General features: G+C 46.2%; 1 protein-coding gene and 2 long non-coding RNA genes across 25 annotated transcripts in view; 1 reads left to right on the top strand and 2 right to left on the bottom strand.

Annotated features, from left to right (window-relative positions):
- Positions 1–26,721, bottom strand: part of TMEM150C (transmembrane protein 150C) — a 53,433-nt gene that overhangs the window by 5,446 nt on the left and 21,266 nt on the right. For 3 of the 23 annotated variants that reach the window (XM_081877272.1, XM_081877268.1, XM_081877267.1), the window contains exons 2-7: positions 24,543–24,606; positions 10,401–10,482; positions 9,651–9,704; positions 7,735–7,767; positions 5,543–5,600; positions 5,017–5,144 (exon numbers count right to left, since the gene is read on the bottom strand). In XM_081877272.1, the coding sequence (XP_081733398.1) occupies positions 5,017–5,144; positions 5,543–5,600; positions 7,735–7,767; positions 9,651–9,704; positions 10,401–10,482; positions 24,543–24,568 (381 nt within the window). In that variant the 5' untranslated portion in view covers positions 24,569–24,606. Of the gene's footprint in view, positions 1–5,016; positions 5,145–5,542; positions 5,601–7,516; positions 7,585–7,734; positions 7,768–9,650; positions 9,705–10,400; positions 10,483–11,299; positions 11,700–13,058; positions 13,081–14,339; positions 14,488–14,558; positions 14,980–17,023; positions 17,045–24,542; positions 24,610–26,721 lie in introns of those variants that run through there. The other 20 variants (XM_081877255.1, XM_081877252.1, XM_081877251.1 and 17 more) reach the window with 14 other exon arrangements.
- LOC309350462 lies at positions 6,312–7,504 on the bottom strand. Its single transcript, XR_014160401.1, has 2 exons — positions 7,148–7,504; positions 6,312–6,855 (listed from the first exon to the last, which is right to left on the bottom strand). It is a non-coding gene; the product is annotated as an uncharacterized lncRNA (long non-coding RNA).
- The window catches only part of LOC309350483, a 300,644-nt gene continuing 298,621 nt past the window's right edge, over positions 24,699–26,721 (top strand). Inside the window, exon 1 of the long non-coding RNA XR_014160424.1 lies at positions 24,699–24,926. This is a non-coding gene — a long non-coding RNA (uncharacterized lncRNA). The remainder of the gene's footprint in view (positions 24,927–26,721) is intronic.

Below are 26,721 nucleotides of genomic sequence, written 5' to 3'. Positions count from 1 at the left end.
GTCCCTTTACCTTTACCTATCATATCATGCAAGTTACACCTGCCAAGCTTCTCTCTTCTGTACAGCTATTAAAAGCTTCGGGAGCCCTGTCGTCTTTTGCATCTGCCCACCCGAGATGTGCCTGGAGTAAAGAAGGATGGAAGAGCTGGAGAAGAAGAGGAAATACTTCTGCCCTTTCTGAAGCAGATCAGAAGAGACAACTAAGGTGTTTAAAGTAGGGATACCAGGTGTCCCCAGTTTCCAGGGACAGTCCCCGGATTTGCAAATCTGTCCCCAGACAAATTCCGTCCCCAGAATGTCCCCAGATTTGCAAATCTGTCCCCGGGAAACGTGGCAGCGGCAGCCTCAGCAGCCCGGAGCCAGCCTGGTAGCACCGTTGGCTCTGGCTGGCTTCAGGAGCTGCTTGCTGCTGCTGCCACTGCCGAGGGGGAACCAGGGACGTCCGGCGGTACAGATCCCCCTTCCCCCTTTGTTTTGACAGATTGGGGGAGGCTCGGAAGTCACAGGCGGGCGGGCGGGCGTTGCCCAGGAGGGGCGCAAGGCGTGTGGTTTCTCTGCCAGGCAAGGTGCAAAGCCCTTCTTTCACACCCTGTGAAACATAAATGCACAGAGTTTTTAAAAAACTGGGAAACTCCCAAGCCTCCCCTGATCAGTCAAAACAAAGGGGGAAGGGGGAAGGAGATCGGGGGAGGCTCAGGAGTCACGGGCAGGCGACATGCCGTTGCCCAGTTTTGAAAAAACTCAGAGCATTTGTTTCACAGGGTGCAAATGAAGGGCTTTGCACCTTTATATGCATGTGTGCTTGGGCCCAGGGTGTTTTGCCTCACCATCCCCACTACTGACTCCCTGTTGCTACTCAGCTTCAAAATAAATAAATAAAGTGTCCTCAGATTCATTGGAAAAAATCTGGTAACTGTAGCACCCTCCTAAAGAATCCTGTGAACTATAGTCCACTCCTCGCAGAGCTATAATTCTCAGCACCCTGAACAGCACCCAGGATTCTTTGGGAAACAGAGGATGTGCTGTTCCACACCCTCTCCCGTATCCCAGTCCTGGTTGGCACCAATAACAGGCTGCAGGGAGTGGCAAGCTTAACATGACCTACGGGCCTCCTGTTGCTATTAATCCACTTAGAAGAATAATTCTACATGAAATGTACTTTCTTTACGACAGTAGGTGGGTTTGGGATTTATAGGAATGGCCGGCTCTTACGCAAGTGGTAGTAAATCCTGCACGCCTCAGCACAAATGCCCTGTTCTCTTATAAATGTGCTGTTTCCTTTTATGGATGTATCGTTCCCTACCTCACATCTGCCAAATAAATCATCTCATCTGCCTGGGGCAGCCTGGGCCCTGACATCAAGCGACACCTAAGCCGGGCTTTTGCGGGCATCAGATTTTGGCCCACGAAAACACGGCTTACATTCATTCCGTGACCTGCAGGCACCTTGGACAGAATCCATGAGAACTGAGCCACTAGCTGTGTGGGCTTGATAGGTCTTGCCCTTCTCCCATCAAGCTGCAGAGCATGCAAAAATCTGATGGCGTTTCAAAGGAGGCTTGTAATGCGGTGTGCTTGATGGCTGATTATCTTGCTAGGCACACAGTAAGACAGGATCCTCTCCTACTTGCAGCACGCCATCATTTCAGGGGTGCTGGGATGTCAGGATGAAGGGCCTACCTCTATGAGAAGGGCTGAAGGTTAGGTGACCATGCGCCTTTCGCATCTACGATTCTACATTTCTATACGAGACAGGGAGAGAGTCGAGAAACATGATACTCAAAAGGAGGATGGAGACAGCCTGAAAGAGAAGCAGCTGTCTGGGAATACTGAACTTACAGAAAGTGCCATCTGGCGGCTAGATGAAGCTAGGCAGGAGATCCTTTTAAAGCAGGGAGGGATCCACTCTGCCCTGCATGCTGAAAGCACATACAATCCACTCTTCTTTAGAGTGTTGAAGAAGAGCAGAACATGATGGGCAAAGGTGCCCTGAGATTTTGTCAGGGGCAAAATCTTGGGAATTATAGGGACAGAACTACCTAAAATGTATAGAAACTTATTCACATATATGACTATAGCGGCAAGAATGCTACTTGCCCAAAAACGGAAAGAAGAAGAAGTCCCAGCAAAGGAAGAATAGATACAAAAACTTATAGAATATGCAGAAAGGGTAAAACTTACCGGAAGAATAAGAAATCAAGATAACAAACTTTTTACAAAAGAATGGAAATGGTTTATTGAATACTCATGGATAAATTGTAAACAGATAAAAACACTGGCAGGATTATTGTAACAACCTGCAGTTTCGTAAGAGTACATATTTAAAGAAGATGAGTAAATGAACAAATTAAGTTAATTTGGATATGCAGAATATGTTAAAAATAAATTTAAGGAAAGTGGGGGAAGGAAGCCAAGTTTTGAAAGGTAAAAATGATTGTAAAATCAGTGAAATGTATAAATGAGAGAGAGAGAGAGAGAGAGAGAGAGAGAGAGAGAGATTTTGCCAGGTGGGGAAGATGAGTCATTTAAGAGTATGGTAAAAGAGAAGGAAGCCACAGAAGAAGGGACATTACCGTTGTTTAGGGCACAGTGCTATAATCCCAGAGAACACACCCCAGAAGCCATGGGATACAGGAGATCTCTCCTTTCACCCACAGAGAAGGAGGTCTGCAGGCGGTGAAGGAATCCTGTCCTTGACCTGTCTTTAATGTGACATGGAAACTTCGGCCAGCCTTGATGCTCTGTTGTCAGTGCTCCAACAGCCACAATGGCAATAAGGGGTGTTCAAGGGGTTTGATGGGGCAGAAGAGGGGAGGTTTTTGGAGCCACTGAACCCAGAATGCTTGTTCCTCTGACACACAGACAGAGAGAGAAAAAGGAGGTGAAAATATTCCAGCTGGCATACTAATTTCCTCTGCAACTTTCTCCTCCCCACCCTCCATCCTGGTCAGTATGAGGTCAGTAGGCTTTGGAGTTTAGAGGTTCTTCCAGCACAAATACTCCTTTCCCTATCATAACAGAATAGCTCTGTTCTAGACATTTACTGTAGATTATTATTAACAGGCTATTGAACTAGAAACTAATGAGACAATGCCTTAATTCAGACACACTGACAAAACATGGCTGTTTCACTGTTTAATCATTAACAAACAAACAGACCATCGTTTGTGGTGTCTCAAGAAAAAGCAGCAATGAGCCTTGTGATCGCATAGTGTGAAAGGGAAGATTATCTGATGGGGGACAGATTAAATCTGAAGGCAGTCCTGTATCTGGAAGCTTTTAACATGTGGTGTTCTCTTGTATATTCTGTTGGCAGCCACCCAGAGTGGCCCATGTGAACTTAACAAAGTTTCACGTTTTGGGTTCTGTTGCAGATCTGACATATGTTTTAATTTGTAAACTATTTGAATCACCACATTTGTAAACTTCCTAATGGCTCATGGCCGAAACAAATAACTGAATCCGGCTGAAGTATTCTGTATAGATGGGGAACTGGCAGGTTTCCAAGATGTTGTTAGAATCTTAACTCCCATCAGCGCCAGCCAGGACAGCCAGGGATTATGGGGATGTAGTATGTTGAAATAAATAAATTAAGGTCTTATGTATATAATAAAGGTTCATAAATGTACCAAGCAAACACGTACATAGGCCACATGTCTGAAGCTGCACAGGAAAGCAGCCATGGAGCCATTTTGACTCCCAGGCTGACCAGGTTTTTTCTCTGCAAGGTCAAATGGAAAAGCCTCCCCATTGTCTTTTCCTTCACAAATTCTGTCTTAAGGTTCACTGAAACAGAAGTCACCAGACCTGGTGACTTCTGTTTCAGTGTATCTGAAGAAGTGTGCATGCACACGAAAGCTCATACCTAGAACTAACTTAGTTGGTCTTTAAGGTGCTACTGGAAGGAATTTTTTTATTTTGTTTTGACTATGGCAGACGAACACGGCTACCCATCTGTATCTGTCTTAAGGGTATGTCTGTGTTTGAATAGGGTGTGAGCCTGCGACCTGGCCCAGGAACTGAGTATTTATCATTACAAAAGACTGGCCAGGCTCCCCAGGCAATCCAATCAAGTAACCTGCCAGACAGGAGAAAAACAACATTCAAATTTCTGTTTTAGACCGCCTTTTCTGTGATGTAGGTATGATGTATCTGAGGGGTGGTCTTAGGTTACACCCCTTCTGTGATGTATGTATGATGTTTCTGGGGGTGGTCTTGATCTACAGGGTGGCAATTTCAAAAGTCCATATAAAGCCTTGCGCGCCATTGTTCTGGGTTCCTCCTCCTTTCCTGCAGGTGAGGGGAGCACCCTGTGGCAACAGATCAATAAAGATCAAGCTTACAAGCTGCTTTGCTTCTCAATATTCTCTGGTTGGCCTCTGTTTTTGTGTGGGTTTTTTTGCTCATACGTATCAACTGCAACATGCGATTGCATGTGTTTCGATTCCACTTGGAATGTGACAACAGAACAGTGGTCTAGAAACATTAAAAAGACGCCCATATATGCCAGGCACAGATCTCTAGGGCAGAGCGCATCTTTTGCATGCAGAATATACCAGGTTCGACCCCTGGCTTGTCTAGTTGAAAATGGCAGGTGATGGGAAAGACCTCAACGTGGGACCTGGAGAGTCACTCTCATTCAGGACAGACAAGAGGTAGGGAAGATTTTTAGTCAAGGGCCACATTCCCTTCTGGGTGCCCTTCTGGAGGCCAAATGTCAGTGGCGGGAGGAGACAGAGATAAAAGCAGCAGAGCAATGGATGTAAAGGATGCCTTTGTAGCACAGGCTAGTTTGTACTCTCACACCTTTCTCTATCCTTCATTCAGGCAAGTAAGAGGTATTATCAAGAGACCACAGACACATTCCAGCCAAAAAACACTCACGGAAGGTGCAAAGAGGTGCTGGTGAGGGGCGTGGCTTAGGGAGAGAGTCAGTTATTGGGGAAGATGAGAGAGAGAGAGAGAGAGAGAGAGAGAGAGAGAGAGAGAGAGAGAGAGAACGAACACACACAATACCTGGAAATTGCCCAGCAAAGTCATTCCGAAGGAGGCCAAGCACAACGCCACCAGGCCGCTCACATTGAGCCAGGGATTCAAAACTTTTGGTTTTAGCTGAATAAAGCGGAGGACAGCCACAACAAGCGCTGAAATGAGGAACGAGAACGTGACACTCATGCGCAATTATGACTCCAAACGTCAATATAATTCTAGGCCCAAACAGGCCTGGAGACAGGTTTACAAATGCACCCACCACAGCCTGGCTATGGAGCTTGAGAAGTGCAAATGTATCCGCCCTCTTTTAATTCTGGGGCAGCAGACTTGCAAGAGCCTCCCTCCTGAGTTATTTCTTGGTCAGTCAAAAGCAATGCCACCCGGAACAATTAAGACCTGATAGGACCCTAGAAGCCTCTCTCCCATTAACCATCTCCACTGTGCTTGAATCTTGCCTACAAAGGATGACCCAGAAGCAAAGGCAGCCAGGCCTTTGGTACTTTTAACAGTGGTGTAGGAAAAGGAATTTTGGTAGCTCCAGTTTACATACCTGCCAAACTCCCTTCTTCTACACATAGGTGCCCTGCACTCCTTTGGATCTGGTCACCCTATATTTGAAACAGCATACCATAAACTTTTGTCAGAAGAGTCTTCCTTGTATATATGTAGACTGGAGGTAGCCAATGGGCAACCTTCTAGATATTTTGGACCACAGCTCCCATCAGCCCTAACTGGCATAACCAATGGCCTACAGGCCATTCTTACACATCCCAGGTAACCAGGTGAGCGTAGATTTATAAGCCTGCTATAGGGCTACTACAGCTCAGTTCCTAACCCTAGCAAAGAAATACTGACCATCAATTAAAAGAAGGGTTGCGAACGTTATATAACAAACATCATCACCATAATTATATGCATAATCACATTATTGCTGTGCTCACACACATGCAGGATTTAAAGCATTAGAAACTGATATCAAGTGTCATGCAAATAAAAACAAATATTGCCTGAAAAATGAGATGATTAAAAACAAACAAGCAAAAATATACGGCAACTACAATGTTTCACTATCAGGATATTTTACACAACCTTTCCATGTGTTATTTATAGTAGGGGCAGATAACCTGTTTGGGCTGTGGGCCTCTGAGGGCTACATGTCAAAGTGAGCAATGGCCAAAATGCAAAAGAAGTATGGGGAAACAAATGTTGTTGTTGTTGTTGCTGTTACAAATTTTGGTGGGTCTTATGGGTGGGTCACAAAAATATTTGGCATCATAGAATTGCAGAAGGAAACCTGCAAGAATTGTCATTTTTTTAAAAAAAAAAAAGCAGACTTTTTTTAATGAACAAATTTTGAGTGGCCTTGGGAGGCCACAAAAAATCTTTTGGCATTGCAGTATCGCATCTGAGAACCTATTGGAGCAGTCTGTAAAAAATGTTTTAAAAATAAATGGAAATTTTTGGAGGAGCTTTAATGCTACAAAAAAAAAAATCATTTGGAATCATAGCACTACAAATTCAAAATGACAAACTTAAAGGGGGGGGGTGTCTCAGGAGTCACAAAACCTTGCGGGTCTGGATCTTGCCTGCGGCCCATGGGTTAGCAACCCCTGTTTTACAGGCCTAGTTCTCAGAGGCAGTAAATATGTTGGAGCAGCTTTGAGGGGCAGATAGCAGTGCTGCAAACTGCCTGAAATGTTTATTAACAACACAGTGTGGTGTCGCTCCAGGGCATTGTGGGAAATTTAAAATGACAGCCAGCTCTGCTGCTAAGTAAACCCCAAACCCAGGTAGGTGTCAGAGCTGTTGGGCCATGCCCAAAGATGTTAGATGCTGATGCCAAGCCTAAAACCTGCATCTGAGCTAAATAACTCACATGCAGTGAGTTATTACAGGAACCAGGCAGAGGGCCTTCTCGGTAGTGGCGCCCACCCTGTGGAACGCCCTCCCATCAGATGTCAAAGCGATAAACATCTACCTGACATTCAGAAGACATCTGAAGGCAGCCCTGTTCAGGGAAGTTTTTAATATGTGACATTTTAGTGTATCTTTCATCTTTGTTGGAAGCCGCCCAGAGTGGCTGAGGAAACCCAGCCAGATGGGCGGGGTACAAATAAAAAATTATTATTATTATTATTATTATTATTATTATTACTACTACTACTTGAGATTAGGTAGGGTTTCCGACAATTGGTTGCTCCTCCATTAAAAAAAACACACCCTGCCTGCAGAAATCCAGCATGTCAGGAAGAAGGGACTTAGTCTAGCCTTCTACCTGACATTCTAATCTTCTGCGTTGAAAGATTTCAATTCTTTTTATGAAGGAGGAGTCCCCCACATGACCTTCAGTCTCAAGTTGTCCAGCCCAAGCACCCCCTCAGTGAGAACTAAGCCATAATAGCTGCAGATTCCTGGGCCTCGCCTTGGCAACATTTACTGAGCTGAACCTGGTGATTCGCTAACACAAATTAGAAGAGACAAAAATATAAAAGAAGAAGCCAGACATTCTCCATGCAACGCCTACCTAGAAATGCTGCCATGTTCATGACTTGGCTAAACACACAGCTTGCAGGAGGGGCATCACCTGCAATACTTCAAAAATATAATGCGCATCATTGTAATTCAACTAAGCCTGCAACAGAGATGCATAAATCAGTAAAATGGTCCACTGGTTTAAAAATGGGCCTTATTTGGGGGGGAAAGACATGGAGAGAGATAAAGGATGGAAAGTGACTTCATTACCTTATATAAGGAGGCTTTTGGGGACCTTCCTTCCTAAGGGATGAAAAAAAAAGAAATGAATCATACACAAGTCAGAATTGCAGGGCTGGTTACTGAATGTTACTGAATGTGATTTAGTTTAGAACAGGAATGGAGAACCTGTGTAGCTCTCCAATGGTTGGACTCCAATCCCACCATCACCAGCCCCGATGGAAGTTATAACCCATGGGTAGGCAAACTAAGGCCCAGGGGCCAGATCTGGCCCAATCGCCTTCTAAATCCGGCCCACAGACAGTCCGGGAATCAGTGTGTTTTTACATGAGTAGAATGTGTCTATTTATTCAAAATGCATCTCTGGGTTATTTGTGGGGCCTGCCTGGTGTTTTCACATGAGTAGAATGTGTGCTTTTATTTAAAATGCATTTCTGGGTTATTTGTGGGACATAGGAATTAGTTCATTTCCTCCCGCAAAATATAGTCTGGCCCCCCCACAAGGTCTGAGGGACAGTGGACCAGCCCCCTGCTGAAAAAGTTTGCTGACCCCTGTATATAGCCCAACCGCATTGGGAGGGCTGCTGGTTCCTGATCCCTGAATTAGACCTGCCTGCAGTGACAGACTCCCTCTACCTAATGGGTGTGTATATGTGTGTGCAACACCAAACCATTTGCCAAATTTAAAAGGGCACTGGTGGTGGTGGGGCAACAACCTGGGTCAGTCCAATCTGTAGAGCTTGGGACAGACAGTAGCAGCAATGCTAGCGGTCCTCCATTTGATGCCTTGGTTGCTACTGAGCAATGCCAGGCAGGGCCGGCCCAACCAAGAGGCAAGGTGAGACAACTGCCTCAGGTGGCAGAATTCACAGGGGCAGCAGATCCTAATGTCAATATTTCTTTCCCCCCTTGTTCCTGATGTAGATCTTCCCGCACCTCTTCTTTCCTGACATGAGAGGGGGGCCATTTTGGGGTTTGCCTCAGGTGCTAAAATGTTTTGGGCCGGCCCTGACAACAGGCTGCATTGGACAGTTGTCCCAACTGTGACTGAAGCTGTAGAGACAGGCAGGCGGCGGCAGCACAAGGGACAGCCAGCAGGGAAGGGTGAGAAAGGCTGTCGTGGTCATGGATGGAATGGGGGTTTCCTTGCTGGCCCTTGCCTGCATGCTACCTAGGAAGGGGATGTGGCAAGGTTGTCTCCTGCTTCCCCCATCTGGGCAGGGGCTTCTGCTGTTCTGCTTTAGCTGTCATTTTAATGGGAGGCACTAATGCAAGCCAATGCAGGGTTCATTGGGTGCAGTAGGTAACCAAGACTGGCTCCATCATCTGCACCACGGTTTTGCAACTGGCTGCAGCTGGTGGACTTCTGAGCTCTGGTTTTAAAAGAAGCAAAAGGTGGCTCATTCAAGCCTGACCTACTCTTGCTTTTAAAAAAGAAAACGTGCTAGTAGTAGATTGCAAGAAAAGGAAGGTGGTATTAGCAGACTGCAAAATCAAGCAGAGTAACTTTCAATTCATAAGGAACTCTGCACTGTTTCCACTCATTTCTTCTATTTACATTGCTGTTTGGCGGATAAAACCCTAGGCCAGTGATGGCCAAACTTGGCCCTCCAGCTGTTTTGGGACTACAGTTCCCATCATCCCTGACCACTGGTCCTGTTAGCTAGGGATGATGGCAGTTGTAGTCCCAAAACAGCTGGAGGGCCAAGTTTGGCCATCACTGCCCTAGGCTATTAGCCGAGAGCATTGCTGTGTAAAGTCAGCTAAAAGGATTATATGATGCATTCCAGGGAAACTAATTCTGCTTCTCTGTAGGGGTCAGCAGAATAGGGCTCCCAGCACTGCTTTGAGTTCATGTACTGAAACGCACCCTGACGATTTGATACTGTGAAGCATAATGGACTGTGTCATTAGAAAGTAAGATTTAAAATATATATATATATTACCTGTCCAACACATTTAGCGGAATAATGTTGTTGTCTTCTACTGCTATAAAATACCTGCCAAAATAGGAAGGAAGACATTTGGACAATTCTAAATGAAGGGTAAAAGGGACTCAGGTGGCGCTGTGGGTTAAACCACAGAGCCTAGAAGAGGAAGAGTTTGGATTTGATATCCCGCTTTATCACTACCTGAAGGAGTCTCAAAGCGGCTTTTAATCTCCTTTTCCCTTCCTCCCCCACAACACTCTGTGAGATGAGTGAGGCTGAGAGACTTCAGAGAAGTGTGACTGGCCCAAGGTCACCCAGCAGCTGCGTATGGAGGAACGGGGAATTGAATCCGGTTCACCAGATTACAAGTCCACCGCACTTAACCACTACATCACACTGGCTTGCTGATCAGAAGGTTGGCAGTTCGAATCCCCGCTACGGGGTAAGCTCCCATTGCTCAGTCCCTGCTCCTGCCAATCTAGCAGTTCGAAAGCACGTCAAAGTGCAAGTAGATAAATAGGTACCGCTCTGGCGGGAAGGTAAACAGACCTAATGGTCAGGGGTCCCTTTAGCTTTACCTAAATGAGGGGTGGGGTGTCAGGGCTGGTTCCTGGAAGAAGGCAAGTTGTTCAGCAGAATGACAGAACAATGCTCTTTCAGCGAAGAACTGTTCATCCTGAAGCATGCCGAGACCCCTTGAATAATGTTGCTCCAAAGAAAATTATTCCACCCAGAAACCATAAAAGGTCCATAAAGGTCACTTACACAATCCACAGTCCTGCTGAGGTAAACAGTGTCAACACAAGAGGTAAGAACATCCATACGCTGCATTTCTTCCCATCCATGCCTGACAGGAACAAAGAGAACAGAAATGAAACATGGCAAATGTGAGAACTTGTGGCCTTTTCTTACCTCAGCGAGAAGATATACAGTGCTCTCTATATACTCAAGATGGTGACATTCTTCGCCCAACTTGCAAATTACTATTAATCCCATTTTAAACCTGCGTTTCCTCCCAGGAGCAACAGGGAGCTTAGTCTGTTTTATGCCTGGACACACCTACTGCCGCACCTTCGGGTGCCACCATAACGTCACAGTGTTCAAAAAGCTAATTGTTATTCTACCTAGGTAAAGAGGAAGATGGACAATTGCTTCTCGGCCACCCATCCTTAAAACAGGAACAACTCTTTCCAGTCTTCCCATAGCCTCCCAAAATGTCTGGTGAGATGTCACATGAGAAGCACATTAGCAGAGTAAAGATTGAACTGAATTATTGGGGGGGGGCACACCCACATTCCCCCCTTTTTCCTAGCCAAATTGTATACGAGGCTCATGAAATCCTGAGAGGCGAGCCTTGTTACCTCAGGTTATGGTTCCTTGGAAGATGCACTAATGAAACTCATGTACAGTACTCAATGCACATTTCACACAAATTGCAGTTGATTGCAAATTTGCATAATAAGCAGAAAGGTTTGTTTTTTGGGCCTGATCTGCATCTAATCGCATTTTTCAGTCTCTAGTTACATTCCCTTCCCCTTAGTCATCATCTATTATTTCCTTCTGTTCCCACACAGTTCCCTGCCAGAAATGTCAATATTCTGCAAAAATAATAAGGAGAGAACGCGCTAACCAAGGCTGTTTATTGCTACATTTTCTATATGCACCTTTTTTTGTTGATTGGCATGCTTTATGATGAGCACAGAGTTTTGAGTTCTCAGTGCGATTTTCACGCTTGATGTCGAATAAGCAAGAAGCAAGTCATTCTAGAAAACCGCTTTCCTCCGGATCCCTCTACCCCAATCCTCAAAGCCAATGAATTCATTAATAAAGTTAATGGAATCTGTCACTCGAGTACCAGGAGACATGTCAGCAGGGACAAAAGTCAATTTCTCTACGCTTCTGGCTTCCTTGCAAAGAAATCTCTGCCTAGGGTGGATTTTACTTCAGCAAGTGCTAAGTGCCACCCCTGAAGTCTGCAGCAATTTAGCCACCTCTTCCAAGCTTGCTGCTTTGGGATATGCGCCACTTTCTATTCTTTCCATTGTGACCATTTTCAGCACATGTAAACCCCCCCCCAAAAAAAAAAACCACTCATCAACTTCTTAACTGGTTTCAAACATTCCTCAGCTATATCCTGACTAAATTAATATTCATAGCATCGTTCCACACCAGATACTACTGTGGTTCATTTTCTTCCCAAAAGCACGAATAAAGGGGGAGTGAGACAGTGCTTTTTTTCTTTAAAAAAATGTTTACTCTAAAAAAAAATTACTCTAAAAAAAATTAACTCAAGAAAACCACCGTTTTATAGTTCAAATCGGGAAAAATAAATACAGTAAATGGACAAATTACAAAGATTCACAAAATGTTTAGGGATATTCGTACCCTTGTGTACCCCCAGAAAAAAAGCACTGGCGTTAGATATTAAGATTTCAGAAAACTGAGGCCAAGTTAACAAATGCAAAACCCAGTGCTTACTGACCGCTACATATTGGCCTGGTTCACAAGACACACTAAATCTTGGCTTAGCGAGAATGCATTAACATGCAGACACCCGTAGAGATGCTCACAGCCAGTTTATTCCTCCCCAGTTACTTTAACTGATGTGATATGCTGAGCCAAATCAAAGTTTAGCTTAAAATGCCATCTAAACTGGGATTTGTGGCTAAGCTCTCTTTTCACTAACCATGAGCAGTAACCAAAAGAAGCAAAACACTTGTGAGCTTTTGCAAACCAGCTCACTGACTGCTTCAACCAGTTGAAATTCACCTTTGTGTAGAGGTAAGAAAGACTCAGCGACTTCCCTGGCACACATACAAGGTTCTTGCAACCCAAGGCCCTTATGAATGAAGACTTGATTTTGTGCAAACTTCTGCTTCACACACACACACACACACACACACCTAGGAGTAAATATTCCAAGATATTGAATGCAAAATATTCCTGACATCTGGGAGATTAAATGTGGTAATGCCCATAAGTACCTCCCAAAAGGCAGAAATGCAATGTCATACCCTTTTGTTCTGTGTTCAATAATTCTCAAAAATTTCTGCCCTCTAAGGAGCAACTTAAATAAATGTTATCACATTGAAGATGGTCCCAAGAAGAGCACTTTGCCAGTAGACACGGCCAGACTGCATAAAGGCACAGAGTTCATTAGTACCAAAACAAAAAAATGCCTTCCCCGTTAGATTCACTTCCTCTGCCGCTTCTGCTCATGGGCCTTTTTCAACGAGTTCCCCCCACATCTGTGGTTGTTCAACATTCGGCGTAAACAAATGACCATGAAACTTGCCTTCCTTTCTGGCAGACAAACCATGCTTAGCAAAACTTGGCTTCCTTCTGCAAACCACGCTAGAAGGAACCAAACATTTGCAAGCATATATATATATATACATATATATACATACATACATATATAACCTTTTTCATCCTGCGAATGAACAGTAGGGTCTTGCCCAAACGGTCACATTTTTTAAAAAATGAAAATCTGATGGCACCGTTTCAGTTCTAGACGCAGCCCAGAAGCTCTTCTGTGGCTTCATCCCATGCTGACGATGGGAGCAACATGGGGCAGATCAAAGGTCCCCCACATCCCTCCATTGTCGCTGCTCGGCCTCAACCAGGCCTGTCTGATTTCCTCCCCCTTCCTACAAATCCTTTAAAATGTCACAGCAGCAGCAACAGCGCTTTGGGATGAAGCCGGGGGGGGGGGGGGACACACCTCCCACACTGCAATCTATTGCGACATTCTGGAATTTTGTTTCTTACAGCCAGTAGTTATTTTGCTTTTTGTGTGTTTCGCAGGCAAAATAACCGAAGCGTCGGTACTCATATATTGATAAGAGTGTGGTGGGTAGCAGCACAAAATGGCTGCCACAGGCTTTTTTTTTTTTTAAAAAAAAAAGGGAGATGACTTACTCCAAACCTATGAGATCATTAGCTGTCAACTTTTCCCTTTTCTTGCAAGGAATCCTATTCAGAATAAAGGAATTTCCCTTAAAAAAAGGAAAACGTTGACAGCTATGACGAGATTGCCTTATCTCACACATGCCCACTCAAAATTACTTCGATGGGGGGGGGGATTGGCACACATACGTAACAACCGCCCCGCATTTGTTAGAACTTAAGTTGTTTTCCCAGTAGTGATGTATGGAAGTGAGAGCTGGACCATAAAGAAGGCTGATTGCCGAACAATTGATGCTTTTGAATTATGGTGCTGGAGGAGACTCTTGAGAGCCCCATGGACTGCAAGAAAATCAAACCTCTCCATTCTTAAGGAACTTAGCCCTGAGTGCTCACTAGAAGGACAGATCCTGAAGCTGAGGCTCCAATACTTTGGCCACCTCATGAAAAGAGAAGACTCCCTGGAAAAGACCCTGATGTTGGGAAAGATGGAGGGCACAAGGAGAAGGGGATGACAGAGGACGAGATGGTTGGACAGTGTTCTCGAAGCTACCAGCATAAGTTTGACCAAACTGCGGGAGGCAGTGGAAGACAGGAGTGCCTGGCGTGCTCTGGTCCATGGGGTCACAAAGTGTCAGACACGACTAAACAACTAAACAACAACAACAACAAAGTCGTTTAGTGTCGCAGCAGCTGCACTTTGGAACTCCCCGCTTATTGAGATCAAACTCATACTGTTCGCAGCGCCTGTTAAAAACATTCCTACCCAGACATTTAGAAAGCGGAGGACATTTTAACCTGCTTCAGTATTTTAACTTTTGCATGTTATAAAGCAGGGCTGTTCATTTCCCTCCATCTTCACTCGCTTTGAGGGGTTTATGACACTCTTCAACACAAGTTTTGCGTTGCAATGCACGAAGTCCCTACAGATCCCCTAGGATGGCGGCGACTGCGCAGTCACCGGGGGAAAGCCACCTACGCCGGGGGGGGGGGGGTAGACCATCGTGCAACCTCAACCTTTGTTGTGGGGCAAGCTCACATGCAAGGCTTTGGCCCTGCCGTCTACCCGATTGGAGCCTCGAAGGCGCCTCTCTCTCTCCTTCGCTCTCTGCCATGCGCTCTGTGCGTTCAGGGTGGGGTGGGGTGCGCAAAAGGCTAAAAATGGCGCTCCACCAGTTCTTTTTTCTGGGCTATGCGGGGGCCAGGTTCAGTTAATGGCTTGGGCCCCCTCAGGCCCGTCTCCCAGAGCACTGAGGCAGAGAGAAGGGTGCGCATGGGTGAGTGGCGAAAGAGGGAAAACTGAGAAGGGCATTTCAGCTCTCAAATCAGTAGGCCACAGAGATGCCTGCAACATGGCAAGGTGTGCATGCGCGCGCACAATTTCAGTCGAGGAAGCGTTGACTTGGAGCTTCCTATGGGCCCAGAATACAGCTCTCAGACTACGTTGCCTGGTTGCGATGCAATTCTCTGGCCATGTTAGTTGCCACTGAAAAGCATCTCTCCTGCGGCCTAGTCCCATGTTGCCTTGGCAACGCAGTTGAGGTCTAATCGCAAGAAATTGCCACAGGTCTCACAAGCGGCCAGGTTGCTCACGGGGGGAAAGGTGGTTTTTGAGCATATTACACCGACCCTGGCCCAACTGCACTGGCCGCCTGTTAGTTTCCAGGCCCAGTTCAAAGTGCTGGTTTTGATCTATAAGGCCTTAAAACGGCTCAGGACAGCAATACGTCAAAGACTACCTTTCCCCATATAAACCGACCCAGACCCTGAGATCATTATTTGAGGCCCTTCTTTGTGTGCCTCATCCTCAAGAGGTCCAGAGGGTAGGGCCTTTTCTGTGGTGGCTCCTTGCTTGCGGAATGCTCTCCCTATGGAGGCTCACCTGGCACCTTCATTGCATATCTTCAGGTGCCAGTCAAAAAATATTAATTCAACAACCCATGGCCTTTTAAATGTGCATCCGGGAGTTACTGTTTTGTTTTGCTTTCGTTTTATTATGCATTTCGTGTTTTCATTTTTTTATTTTAATTTATTTAATAAATAAAACAACAAATTAAATGAATGAATAAGGTAGTTAAGCTGTGTCTGGATTATGTTTCTTTAGACTACAGGGAAGGGAGGGAGGGACACAACTGACTCCTTGTCCACAAAAACAATTCCCTGTGCACAGAAATCTAGTACGTCAGGGAGGAGGCTAGACTAAAACCCCAGTCCCTGAAATCTAGCTTTCTGCGTGCAGGGATTTTTGCTGCTGTCTTTTAATGGAGATGTTAAACGCAACCAGCAGTCTGAAGTGGTACAGAATTTTAATTTTACCTTCTGAAAATGTCAGGTAATGTTAAATAAATAAACAAACAAACAAACAAACAAACAAACAAATAAATAAAATCTAAGTGCATGTACTTGACAATCACTTTAAATTATTTCGGTGCAATTTTACACAAATAACACACCTGTGAATTGGAGCCAGGTCTATTTCTCAGCAGCGAAAAGCTGGGAAATCTAATTGAGGTGGAGGACACTGGTAGATAAACCCATAATAGAACAAAAATTCTGTGCGTTTTTACTTGGAAGTAAATCCAACTTAGGATTCTTCCAGAATGGCATTTTGTTATGGGTCTATTCTGCAAAAAAAAATGTTATTGACACAATATTAGTGTACTGGTGGTAGATTCATGGGTGCCAACTTCCCAGGGCCCTGGGTGCCCAAGTACACAGAAAATTCCCCGTGAAGGGGCTGGGCACCCACAAATTTCAGTGCCAGGGCCATGCACACTGCATGGCAGCCATGGCCCCAGGCACCCATGGTCGAGGGGCCAAGCTGGCATTCCTGCTTTAGTTTGTTCTGTTATGCTTTCCCAATACTGCCACACTATTACTGTCCAGCGGATCTATAGCACAACAAAAGCTGGGGGGTGGGGGGTGGTATAAACCATTTGTGGTACAAGACACTGAATGATTTGAGAGGACATTATGGGATAGGCAGTGGCGTAGCGTGGGTTGTCAGCACCCGGGGCAAGGCAAGTAATTTGCGCCCCCTAACCCATGGATTTGCGCCCCCTAACCCTAACCCCCAGATGTTGCGCCCGGTGCGGCCGGCACCCCCTGCACCCCCACGCTACGCCACTGGGGATAGGAAGCAGTGTGACAGGCCCAAATTTCTGGAGGTGCAAACAGTGTTGAGAGCGTGACCATCCTAGTATCATTATGAGCAAAAATCATCATGATTGCACACACACAAAGATATATTGTGGGGCAATTAGTGAAAGGGACCTACTTTCCATGGAAACACACTAGGACTGGTCTAAAACGTGCATGTTTAACTGTATAGCTTGTGCACTTACAACCAATGAACACCAGAGGGCACAAAAATACTGCTTGGAATCAACATCAAAGACCTAGAAAGCAGTTTTAGTATCAAATCCCAAACCAAGGGCTCATCCACAATTTTGCTTGACCCATATTTCGATTGTATTGTGTACCAATTAATTCCATAGGGTTTGAGAGTTTTCTTTGTTGTTCTGCAGCCATGCCTTGCAAAAATCTGATCCTGCCCCCGCAGAAAATTCAAAGAGAGATGATGTTCAACTAAGCGTCAATTCAGTAGGTAAAGGTAGGATTGTTTTAAGGCACAGCTGTGGAACAATGAGAAAGGGCTGTCACCCATCATTTCGAACCTGTCGCCCATCTTTCTGAGCGTTTGGGCTCGTTTGCAAACCAGAGAAACTGCCAGGGGGAGAGACATACAGCAACATATTCTATTGACTACAACAGAATGCTTCTCTTAAATCAAATTTCAGTGGACAGCAGCCCATCGATGTCAAGGAAAATCTCTGCAAGATGTAACATTAGTGGCCCTACCCTTGTTTTCTCCTGCTCCAGAGGCTAGGACCCGAAACCAAGGCTTCAAGTCACAAGAAAGGAGATTCCGACTAAACCTCAGGAAGAACTTTTTGACAGAAAGAGCAGTTTGATAGTGGAACGGACGCCCACGAGAGGTCCTGGAATCTCCTTCCTTGGGGGGTTTTAAGCAGAGGTTGGATGGCTATCTGTCATGGATGCCTTAGTTGAGATTCCTGAATTGCAGGGGGTTGGACTACGTTTCTGAGCACAATTCACAGTGTTGGTGCTGACCTTTAAAACCCTAAACAGCCTCTGCCCAGTATACCTGAAGGAGCGTCTCCACCCACATTGTTCAGCCCGGACGCTGAGGTCCAGCGCAGAGGGCCTTCTGGTGGTTCCCTCATTGCAAGAAGCAAAGCTACATGGAACCAGGCAGAGGGCCTTCTCGGTAGTGGCGCCCGCCCTGTGGAACGCCCTCCCGTCAGATGTCAAAGAGATAAACAACTACCTGACATTTAGAAGACATCTGAAGGCAGCCTTGTTCAGGGAAGTTTGTAATGTGTGACATCTTAATGTATTTTTAATCTTTGTTGGAAGCCGCCCAGAGTGGCTGGGGAAACCCAGCCAGATGGGCGGGGTACTAATAATAAATTATTTCTATTTCTATTTCTATTTCTATTTCTATTTCTATTTCTATTTCTATTTCTATTTCTATTTCTATTTCTATTTCTATTTCTATTTCTATTTCTATTTTTTTTATTCTTATTTTTATTATACTAGATGACCCTTGGGTCCCTTCCAGCTCTACAGTTCTATGATTCTGTGATTTGACTGCACACAGAAAGTAGCCCTATAACACGTTAGTACATGTGAAGAGGCTGGTTTGCCTATGACAGGGGGACATGGTGATCCCCTGTCATATCCCCTCAGAACCCATTTTAAAAATGGTTGCTTATTTTCACACACAGCATGGTTATGCTACAGCCCCGATACTTAGCAGCAACCAGGCGAGCAGCCAGCGAGGAGCACTGTAGGCAAGGCACACCCCCTGCTGCAGAGAAACAAGGCTGTGCAAAGTGTGGCAGGTTTGCGACGGAAAGACATCCTTCAGCTCCACCAGACCTGCTCGCCTATGTCTCATGTCAGATCAGCTGTCAAGAGAATCAGGCCAAGGCAACAGCCAGCTATTACGCCGGGATTACTATGGATTAGCGTCGATGGCAAAGCTCACTTGGCAGCTCCGAGCCACAGATCAAGCTTTCATCTTAATTGTAAATATTCCTAAATATTCCATTTGACAAACGAGCCCACGCGGGTAGTATTAACCGCTGATGTGCTCCGAAGCAACAGCAGTCGTGCAGAGGACTGAGCAATTTGCAGGCCATTGGCTGGATGAATGTGGGCCACAATGACGCATTTGGGGTATGTCCGGGCTCTGGCTGCTTTGCTCTTGAAAGTGAGGAGCAGATCCTAGAACGGGTTTATTCTGCTCTGATGAAACTCTGGAGCAGGTTGCAGAGCAGGTTGCAGAAGGCAGAAAAGGTTCCAAAATCCTCTTGAAGAGGTCAGGTGTGGGCATATCTCTAGACTGCACTAAGTTCTTCACAGGGGTAGCTGGTGCCCATTGAGTATGGTAGGGCAGAAGGCAGGGAGCCCACCAGTAGATGGCGCCAGAGATAATAACAGGCAAAGCCAAATAATTCTGGATTTGTACCCATCCTCCTCCCTCTTCTGCAAGGGCAAACTAAATCCAAGGGGGAAACGGATGCTGTGCCATGCCACACCCTGAACCAGTTTTAAGTAGAAATGAAAGCAGATGAAGGGGGCAGGCTGAGAGCAAAGTAAGGTTGGTGGGGCAGTGCCCCATTTCTCCTAATAGGTCCACTGCAGTGGGGATACTTGCACTGCAGAGGGATTTTTTTTTTTATACCCCACCCACTCTGGTCGGCTTCCAACAGAATATTAAAATACAATAACCTATGAAACATTAAAAGCTTCCCTAAACAGGGCTGCCTTCAAATGTCTTCTAAAAGTCTGGTAGTTGTTGTTCTCTTTGACATCTGGTGGGAGGGCGTTCCACAGGGCAGGTGCCACTACCGAGAAGGCCCTCTGCTTGGTTCCCTGGAACTTGGCTTCTCGCAGCGAGGGAACTGCTAGAAGGCCCTCGGCGCTGGACGTCAATGTCCAGGCAGAACGATGGGGGTGGAGACACTCCTTCAGGTATACTGGACCGAGACTGGATTAGATGTCCCTCATGTTCCTTTCCAACTCTACAATTCTGTGATTCTGTGCCATTCTGTGCCTTGAAACCCTTTTCTGAACTACACCAGATTGGGACGGACTGGACTTATCCAGAGATTACTCTACCCAGCCAAGAACCTGGCTTCCAGACTCAATACAAGCTGGGCTGGATTTCACCTCCATCCCTTGCCCACTGTATCCTAAGGGCTACCGGTGCATCCTAGGCAGAAATGGAAAGCACACTTCCAAGTTAGGAAAAGGCACGTCTATCGGTCCTATGTCTCTCAGCTGCTCCTAGGTGTGAACCCAATGAGGCAGTTGACACAAGAGAGAGGTCCCACTCCGCCAACCTCAGCTTCTGTATCTCTTCCACCCAAGCTGCACGCAAGCTCCCCCTGCATGTAATCAATTTCTGCTTCTCCCTCTTGCCTGGTCCTGGGAGGCAGTGGAGCAGGAGTGCTGGGGGCAGAAGGAGGAAGAGGTTAGGAAGCCCTTGACTGCGCCAGTCTGACCTCTCCTCCTGCACCTCTAATTCACTCTCCGACAGCTTCTCCTGCCTCTGTGTGATGGCCTGGGAATCCGATTCAGAGGCTGAACTGGAGGAATCCCAGCCTGCACAGGAGTCCCCGCCTCCAGGGCTGGCTGAGCTGGGGCAGGGCCTTGATTCTGAAGCGCCTGCATCTGTGCCGGATCCTCAGGAGCAGGCACCAGGTGAATCCACTCTGACTCCGGAGGTGGTTGAGTCTCCCCCTGGGCGAGTCTCCCGCTGGGCCCAGTAACCCTTCAGCCTCTCCTGAACTGCAGAGGCTCAGGGCAGAGAGGCGGAGGGAACTGGTTTCTCCCAGGAGGAGTGCTCGCCTTAAGGCCAGGAGAGGCGGGTCTCCTGGAGGCCGGGACCGCCCCTGGCCTCAGAGAAGATAAAGGCCAGTCAGCCCGGTCCCAGGTTATGGGAGCAACGCCGTTGAAGAGCTGTTTCGGCCAGCACCCTGTCCTGTTCCCCCAGAGTTCCTGTCCTTGCCCGGCTTCTCGCTGTGGACCCCGCTTCGCCCGTGGAGGACTGTCTGCCAACCCTCAACTCAGGTCCTGGACCTCGCCCCACGGTAACCTCCCCCCTGGACCAGCACACTCTGACTCTCGTCTCCTGGCTGTAACAGGCTGCCCCAGATCTCTGATCCCTAAGTCGGTCTCCAACCCCCCTTCTTCCCGGTGCCCACTCTTCTGTCTCGCTCAGTGTCCGAGCCAATACCTGACAAGGAGTCTTACATGACCAAGTCAGCCTCTTGACCACGTAACCATGACAATAGACTACTCTTTTGCAGCCTGCAATTTAAAGGGCCTGGAGGCTATGGCTGGATGCTCCTTTTTGATCAGGCAAAATCCAGAAGTTCAAAGAAGTGCAGCGCTTACGCAACCTCATGGCTTCTCTAACCCTTCCTTTGAAGAATTTATCCATTATCGTATAAAGCTTTGAAAGGGAAATGCTAGCTCAAATTTGCCTGGAAATTTCAACTTCTCATCTAGATACACCCTGATGTATCTGTTATTCATTGGTGTAGGGAAATGCATTCTGCGCCTGCTCAGGAGCACTTTTACTTCTTCTTTCATACGTTCTAGGAAAGAGCCCTCGCCCCAAAAGCAGATTAAATGGTGGTGTGACAGAAATTGTCCTGAAGAAGTAAGTGTTTTGATGTTAGATTCTGCTGGGAAGTGATATTTCACTGCCTCTGCACTTGAAGGGATGGTCTAGCCACCTGAATAGCAATGCTTTGCACATCTACAAACTGACGATTCGAGATTAGGGTGTCTGGTTCCACCAGGTAAGTTTGGAGATTCTTAGTGTCAAAGAGTGGTTTAACTCTCTGTTAATCACCCATTGTCAGAAGTCCAGATTCCCAGCTTGATAACACAGTAAGCGTAGGTAATTAAAAAGGAGAATTTATTGCAAAAACAAACAGATAGCTCCGGACGACTCTGGCAAAGCCTCCAGCATCATTACTCAAGATGACCCTTCTGAAGACTCCTTCCGGCCATGACAGAGGATATTGCACTTACGGCTCTCATTTTGCTTCCTATCTAGCAGCCCTCCCATTTGCTGACTCTTCAGACTTAGTGGATCAGCTCCAACCTCTTCCGGGTCTGAGAGGCTGAGTCTATTTGTGCCTATTTGTGCTTCCTGAGAGTTTTGGCTGTGTTCTAGCCTGCTCTCAGCTACTGCCTTATCAGCCAGCCCATCAAGGTGAGGAAGTCTGCAGCTGCCGGCTCTCCCCTGCCTGAATAACATCTAAGCCTCTCTGTTCCTGGCTACTTTCTGCAGTTGGCTGCAAACCTTTGCTTGGAGCTGGCTCATTCCTGACACCCATTTACACGGAGACAATTGCTTTGTAAGGGAGCCTTATTTTATTTTATTGCACTGTTACTTGGGCTGGATCTCTAGACACGTCAAAGAAGCGTTTCAGTGAAATGTGTTGGAAACGTATGAGAAATCGGGTTGGCAAAAACAGAACTCCACAGCGCCATCTGGTGCCACAGTGCTATAATGCATATACAATGCATGTAAAGCGCTTTTTCGTGGCCAATGTAGCTGAGTCTTTGGAGAACCAACATGGCACAGAATCCCATTCCTGCGTGGACATCACCAAGAATAGCAATGCAAGATACGCAAGCTACAAGGTCACTGGCATCTGAGCATCACTTACTCAGATCAATGGCAATGATGGTCAATCATTATTATTATTATAATTTATTAATTATACCCCGTCCATCTGGCTGCAAAAGGGAGGGAGGGTTTTGATCCTGACACATTTTCATATCCATCCAACTGAAGTCTCTGATATGAATGGATAATCCAGTCTAGAGGTTGGTGCCATGACACTTATTTCTGCCCCCCAACCAGCCCCTAAAGGTGGGTGGAAGATGTTGCTGATGTCTACTCTGTTCATGGCTATGGCCAGGAGGTCTTCATCTCTCCATTAAAAGAGCCCAAATGCTTTGCTGATAAAAAAAACCCCACACTTTGAATTCTGCAAATCTGGCGGAGCATCACCTTGATGGCATTAGCATCAATGCTTTATTCCGACTGTAAAATATGCCTATTTCAGAACCTATTGCAGTGTGGTAAAGCTTTAAAAAAGGGGGACGCGGGTGGCGCTGTGGGTTAAACCACAGAGCCTAGGACTTGCCAATCAGAAGGTTGGCGGTTCGAATCCCCGCGACAGGGGGAGCTCCCGTTGCTCGGTCCCTGCTCCTGCCAAACTTGCAGTTCGAAAGCACGTCAAAGTGCAAGGAGATAAATACAGTGGTGCCCCGCAAGACGAACGCCTCGCAAGACGGAAAAGCCGCTAGACGAAAGGGTTTTCCGTTTTGGAGGCGCTTCGCAAAACAAATTCCCCTATGAGCTTTGCAAGACGAAATGTCTTGCGAGTTCCTGCGGGTTTTTTCCCCCCTTTTCCTATGCCGCTAAGTCGCTTATCAGCTGATCCGCTGATAAGCCGCTTATCAGCTGATCCGCTAAAAGCCGCTAAACTGCTAATAGCGCTAATCCGCTAAGCTGTCAAAGGGCTTGCTTCGCAAGACGAAAAAACCGCTATACGAAGAGCCTCATGGAACGGATTAATTTCGTCTTGCGAGGCACCACTGTAGGTACCACTCTGGTGGGAAGGTAAACGGTGTTTCCGTGCGCTGCTCTGGTTCACCAGAAGCGGCTTAGTCATGCTGGCCACATGACCCGGAAGCTGTATGCAGGCTCCCTCGGCCAATAAAGCAAGATGAGCGCCACAACCCCAGAGTCGTCTGCGACTGGAACTAACGGTCAGGGGTCCCTATACCTTTACCTTTAAAGCTTTAAAAAAAGATACATAGTACAATGAAAGTAAAAGCCCTTTGAGCCCAGCTCATTTAAACAAGCCCCCTTGAAAGCAGTAGGACTAAAAAGATAGTCACAATAAGCATGTTGCATAGGTTTAAACGTGTCTTGTTCTGGGTTAACTTTAGCTGGATTGGTGCCTGTAGACTGAGCCTGCAGATAGCAGTGCAGGACAGTAAACATTAGCAACTCAAAACCGAAGCTCCACTTCATCAATCACATACATCAGGGAAAGGGGACCTGCAACCCTCTGCCTATTTTATTTATTTACCTATGAAAGTTTTCAAACCACTTTATATATAGATATATATTTACTGGATCACATAAAAGCAATAAAAAAAAAATACAACATCCCATAAGGAACCTGTATTTGGAGGATAGGAGTGGGGGGAAAGTAATGTTGGTTCAGGGGGTTGTTATTTCACTTTATTTTGAAATATCAATAATTTTAAAAAAATATTTTTATTTTTTTTAAAAAATAAAACAATATTATTATTTTTTTAAAAAAAAGAGAAAAGCAGCGACATTCAGAAATTCTGTTACTTCTGTTGCTCATTGCTGAAATCCTGCTCATGAGTTCATCCTGCTAAAATATTTCTTTAATTAACACGAAAAAGACATCCATTCTTCCATAAAACGCTCATCATTAGATTTAGATTCTCTTAAGGTCACCAGCTTCGTCCAAAAGCTCTGCCTACTTCACAAAATTCACCTTCTAGTTATGACAACTTTAGGCTCTAATCCTGCCCAATTTGGGTCCGGACCCTGAGAGATTAACCCTGAGAAAATGGAGCCCTCAAAAGGAAAGAAGGTTCCCTGTGGTATATCAATGGATAAGTCTTGTGTATGCATTTGGACCGTAGCCATTCACACACAGGGTTGGAGAACCTCTGGTCTTTCAAACATTGTTGGACACCAACTTCCATAATCCTTCGCCAGCGTGGACAATTGAGAGGGAGGGTGGGAGTTGTAGTCCAAAAGACTGGAGGGCAACAGGTTCTCCACCCTTTCATCAACAAGTTCCAGGAAGTTCAACATTTAAGAACTAAACTTACCTTGAAGCATCCAAGTACTGAAGCATATATGGTGTTCGACGGAGGGTCACGCTTTAGTCCCCACCTGCTTGACAGAGGACAACATATATTGGCTATAATACCTTAGCATCATCATCATCACATTTGCTTTACAACCATTTAAAATTCAGTACAGTGGTACCTTGGGTTAAGAACTCAATTAGTTCTGGAGGTCCGTTCTTAACCTGAAACTGTTCTTAACCTGAAGCACCACTTTAGCTAATGGGGCCTCCTGCTGCCGCTGTGCCGCCGGAGCACGATTTCTGTTCTCATCCTGAAGCAAAGTTCTTAACCCAAGGTACTATTTCTGGGTCAGCGGAGTCTGTAACCTGAAGCGTAAGTAACCTGAAGCATATGTAACCCGAGGTTCCACTGTATTTCAAACAGTTTAAACAAACTGCTGTCGCAGGAATTGTGTGGGTCCTGAAAACACACATCTCAGGTGTCGAAAGACCAAGCTAAAGAAGTGTGTCTTCAGCGTTTGGTGAAAATTGTATACAGTACTGAAGATGTCAGGTGCACTCCTGTGGGAATTACATAGCTTAGGGCCTCTGTGTCAAAGGATGGCAGATCCAGAAGCATCAGTGTGTACACCAGGGGTCGGCAAGCAGCCCACGTGGGTCATTTAACCGGCCCCTGAGCCACCCCCGAACTGAGCCACCTGCTTGGCGAATCCCTGCGCGCTGCGCTAAACCGGCACAGCACAGTACGGGGACTCACTTCCGCGGTGCCGGAAATCGCGTCTGCGCAGATGCAGACGCCAGAAATTGTGGCCGTGTGTGCTCGCGCTCACTTCGGCCCATGGAGGGATCTCCGCTGGAGTGAACCGGCGGCCCAGGCGAGCTAAACCTTGCTGACTCCTGGTGTAGACAATGCTGATGCATTGATTATCGTCTTCCAAAGCAACTACAGTGGTACCTCAGGTTACATACGCTTCAGGTTCCATACGCTTCAGGTTACAGACCCCGCTAACCGAGAAATAGTGCTTCAGGTTAAGAACTTTGCTTCAGGATGAGAACAGAAATCGTGCTCCGGCGGCGCGGCAGCAGCAGGAGGCCCCATTAGCTAAAGTGGTCCTTCAGGTTAAGAACAGTTTCAGGTTAAGTACGGACCTCCGGAACGAATTAAGTACTTAACCTGAGGTACCACTGTACTCTATTCTGAACTTTAAAATGGTAAGCGTAATGCTGGTGGTCAACAAAAGAGGTCCAAAGACTCTCTCAAGACAAATCTTAAAAAATGTAGTATAAACACCGACAACTTGGAAACACTGGCCTGTGAGCGCTCCTGTCAAAGAACAGCCTTTACCAAAGGTGTCATGGGCTTTGAAGACGCTCAAACTCAGGACAAAAGGGAGAAACGTGCTAAGAGGAAGGCACGCTTGGCAAACCCTCACCATGTTCAACTCCTGCCCGGAAACCTATGTCCCCACAGTGGAAGGACGTGTGGATCTAGAATTGGCCTCTACAGTCACAGTAACCCAGAAACAGTGCTTCAGGTTAAGAACTTTGCTTCAGGATGAGAACAGAAATCGTGCTCTGGCAGCACGGCGGCAGCAGGGAGGCCCCATTAGCTGAAGTGGTGCTTCAGGTTAAGAACAGTTTCAGGTTAAGTACGGACCTCCGGAACAAATTAAGTACTTAACCCGAGGTACCACTGTATCTTTAGATATAGAAACATCTTCCCAGGGGAACACAGCAATGGGAAAATTCTAGCCCCACGGCACCAACTGCAGCATCCAGGACTTCCATGTGTGAATCGGCTGTCATATACACATATATATATATATATATATATACCCCAGAGATGCAAATTTCATCTCAGCCCACACATCACATTTTTTCAATGGCATTCACACATTCTGTTGCTAGTCTCCAACTGTACAAAGATCGATTATATACAGGCATGAACCAGTCCCTGGAGACTGGAAGCCACATGCATGAACATACTCCAGTTGAAAATCATTGTGTTTGAGGGGCTAATTAAAGTTTCCTGTGGGCTGTTGTGTCTGCGAGGTCTCGTTCACACATAGCAAGTCAACACTGGATATCGAAGCCATAAGCCGATTAACTTGCATGTGTGAAGCCTCCGTAAAAGCTGTTCCGTCCGTGACCTTGAGGGACAAGGAAGCTTTTTCATATTGTTTCAGAATACAACCCAG

This window comes from Podarcis erhardii, assembly GCF_964252035.2.
Source record: "Podarcis erhardii genome assembly, chromosome: 9".
NCBI lineage: Eukaryota > Metazoa > Chordata > Lepidosauria > Squamata > Lacertidae > Podarcis > Podarcis erhardii.
Note: the sequence above shows the minus strand (reverse complement) of the source record. Positions and strands in the feature narration are given on the sequence as shown.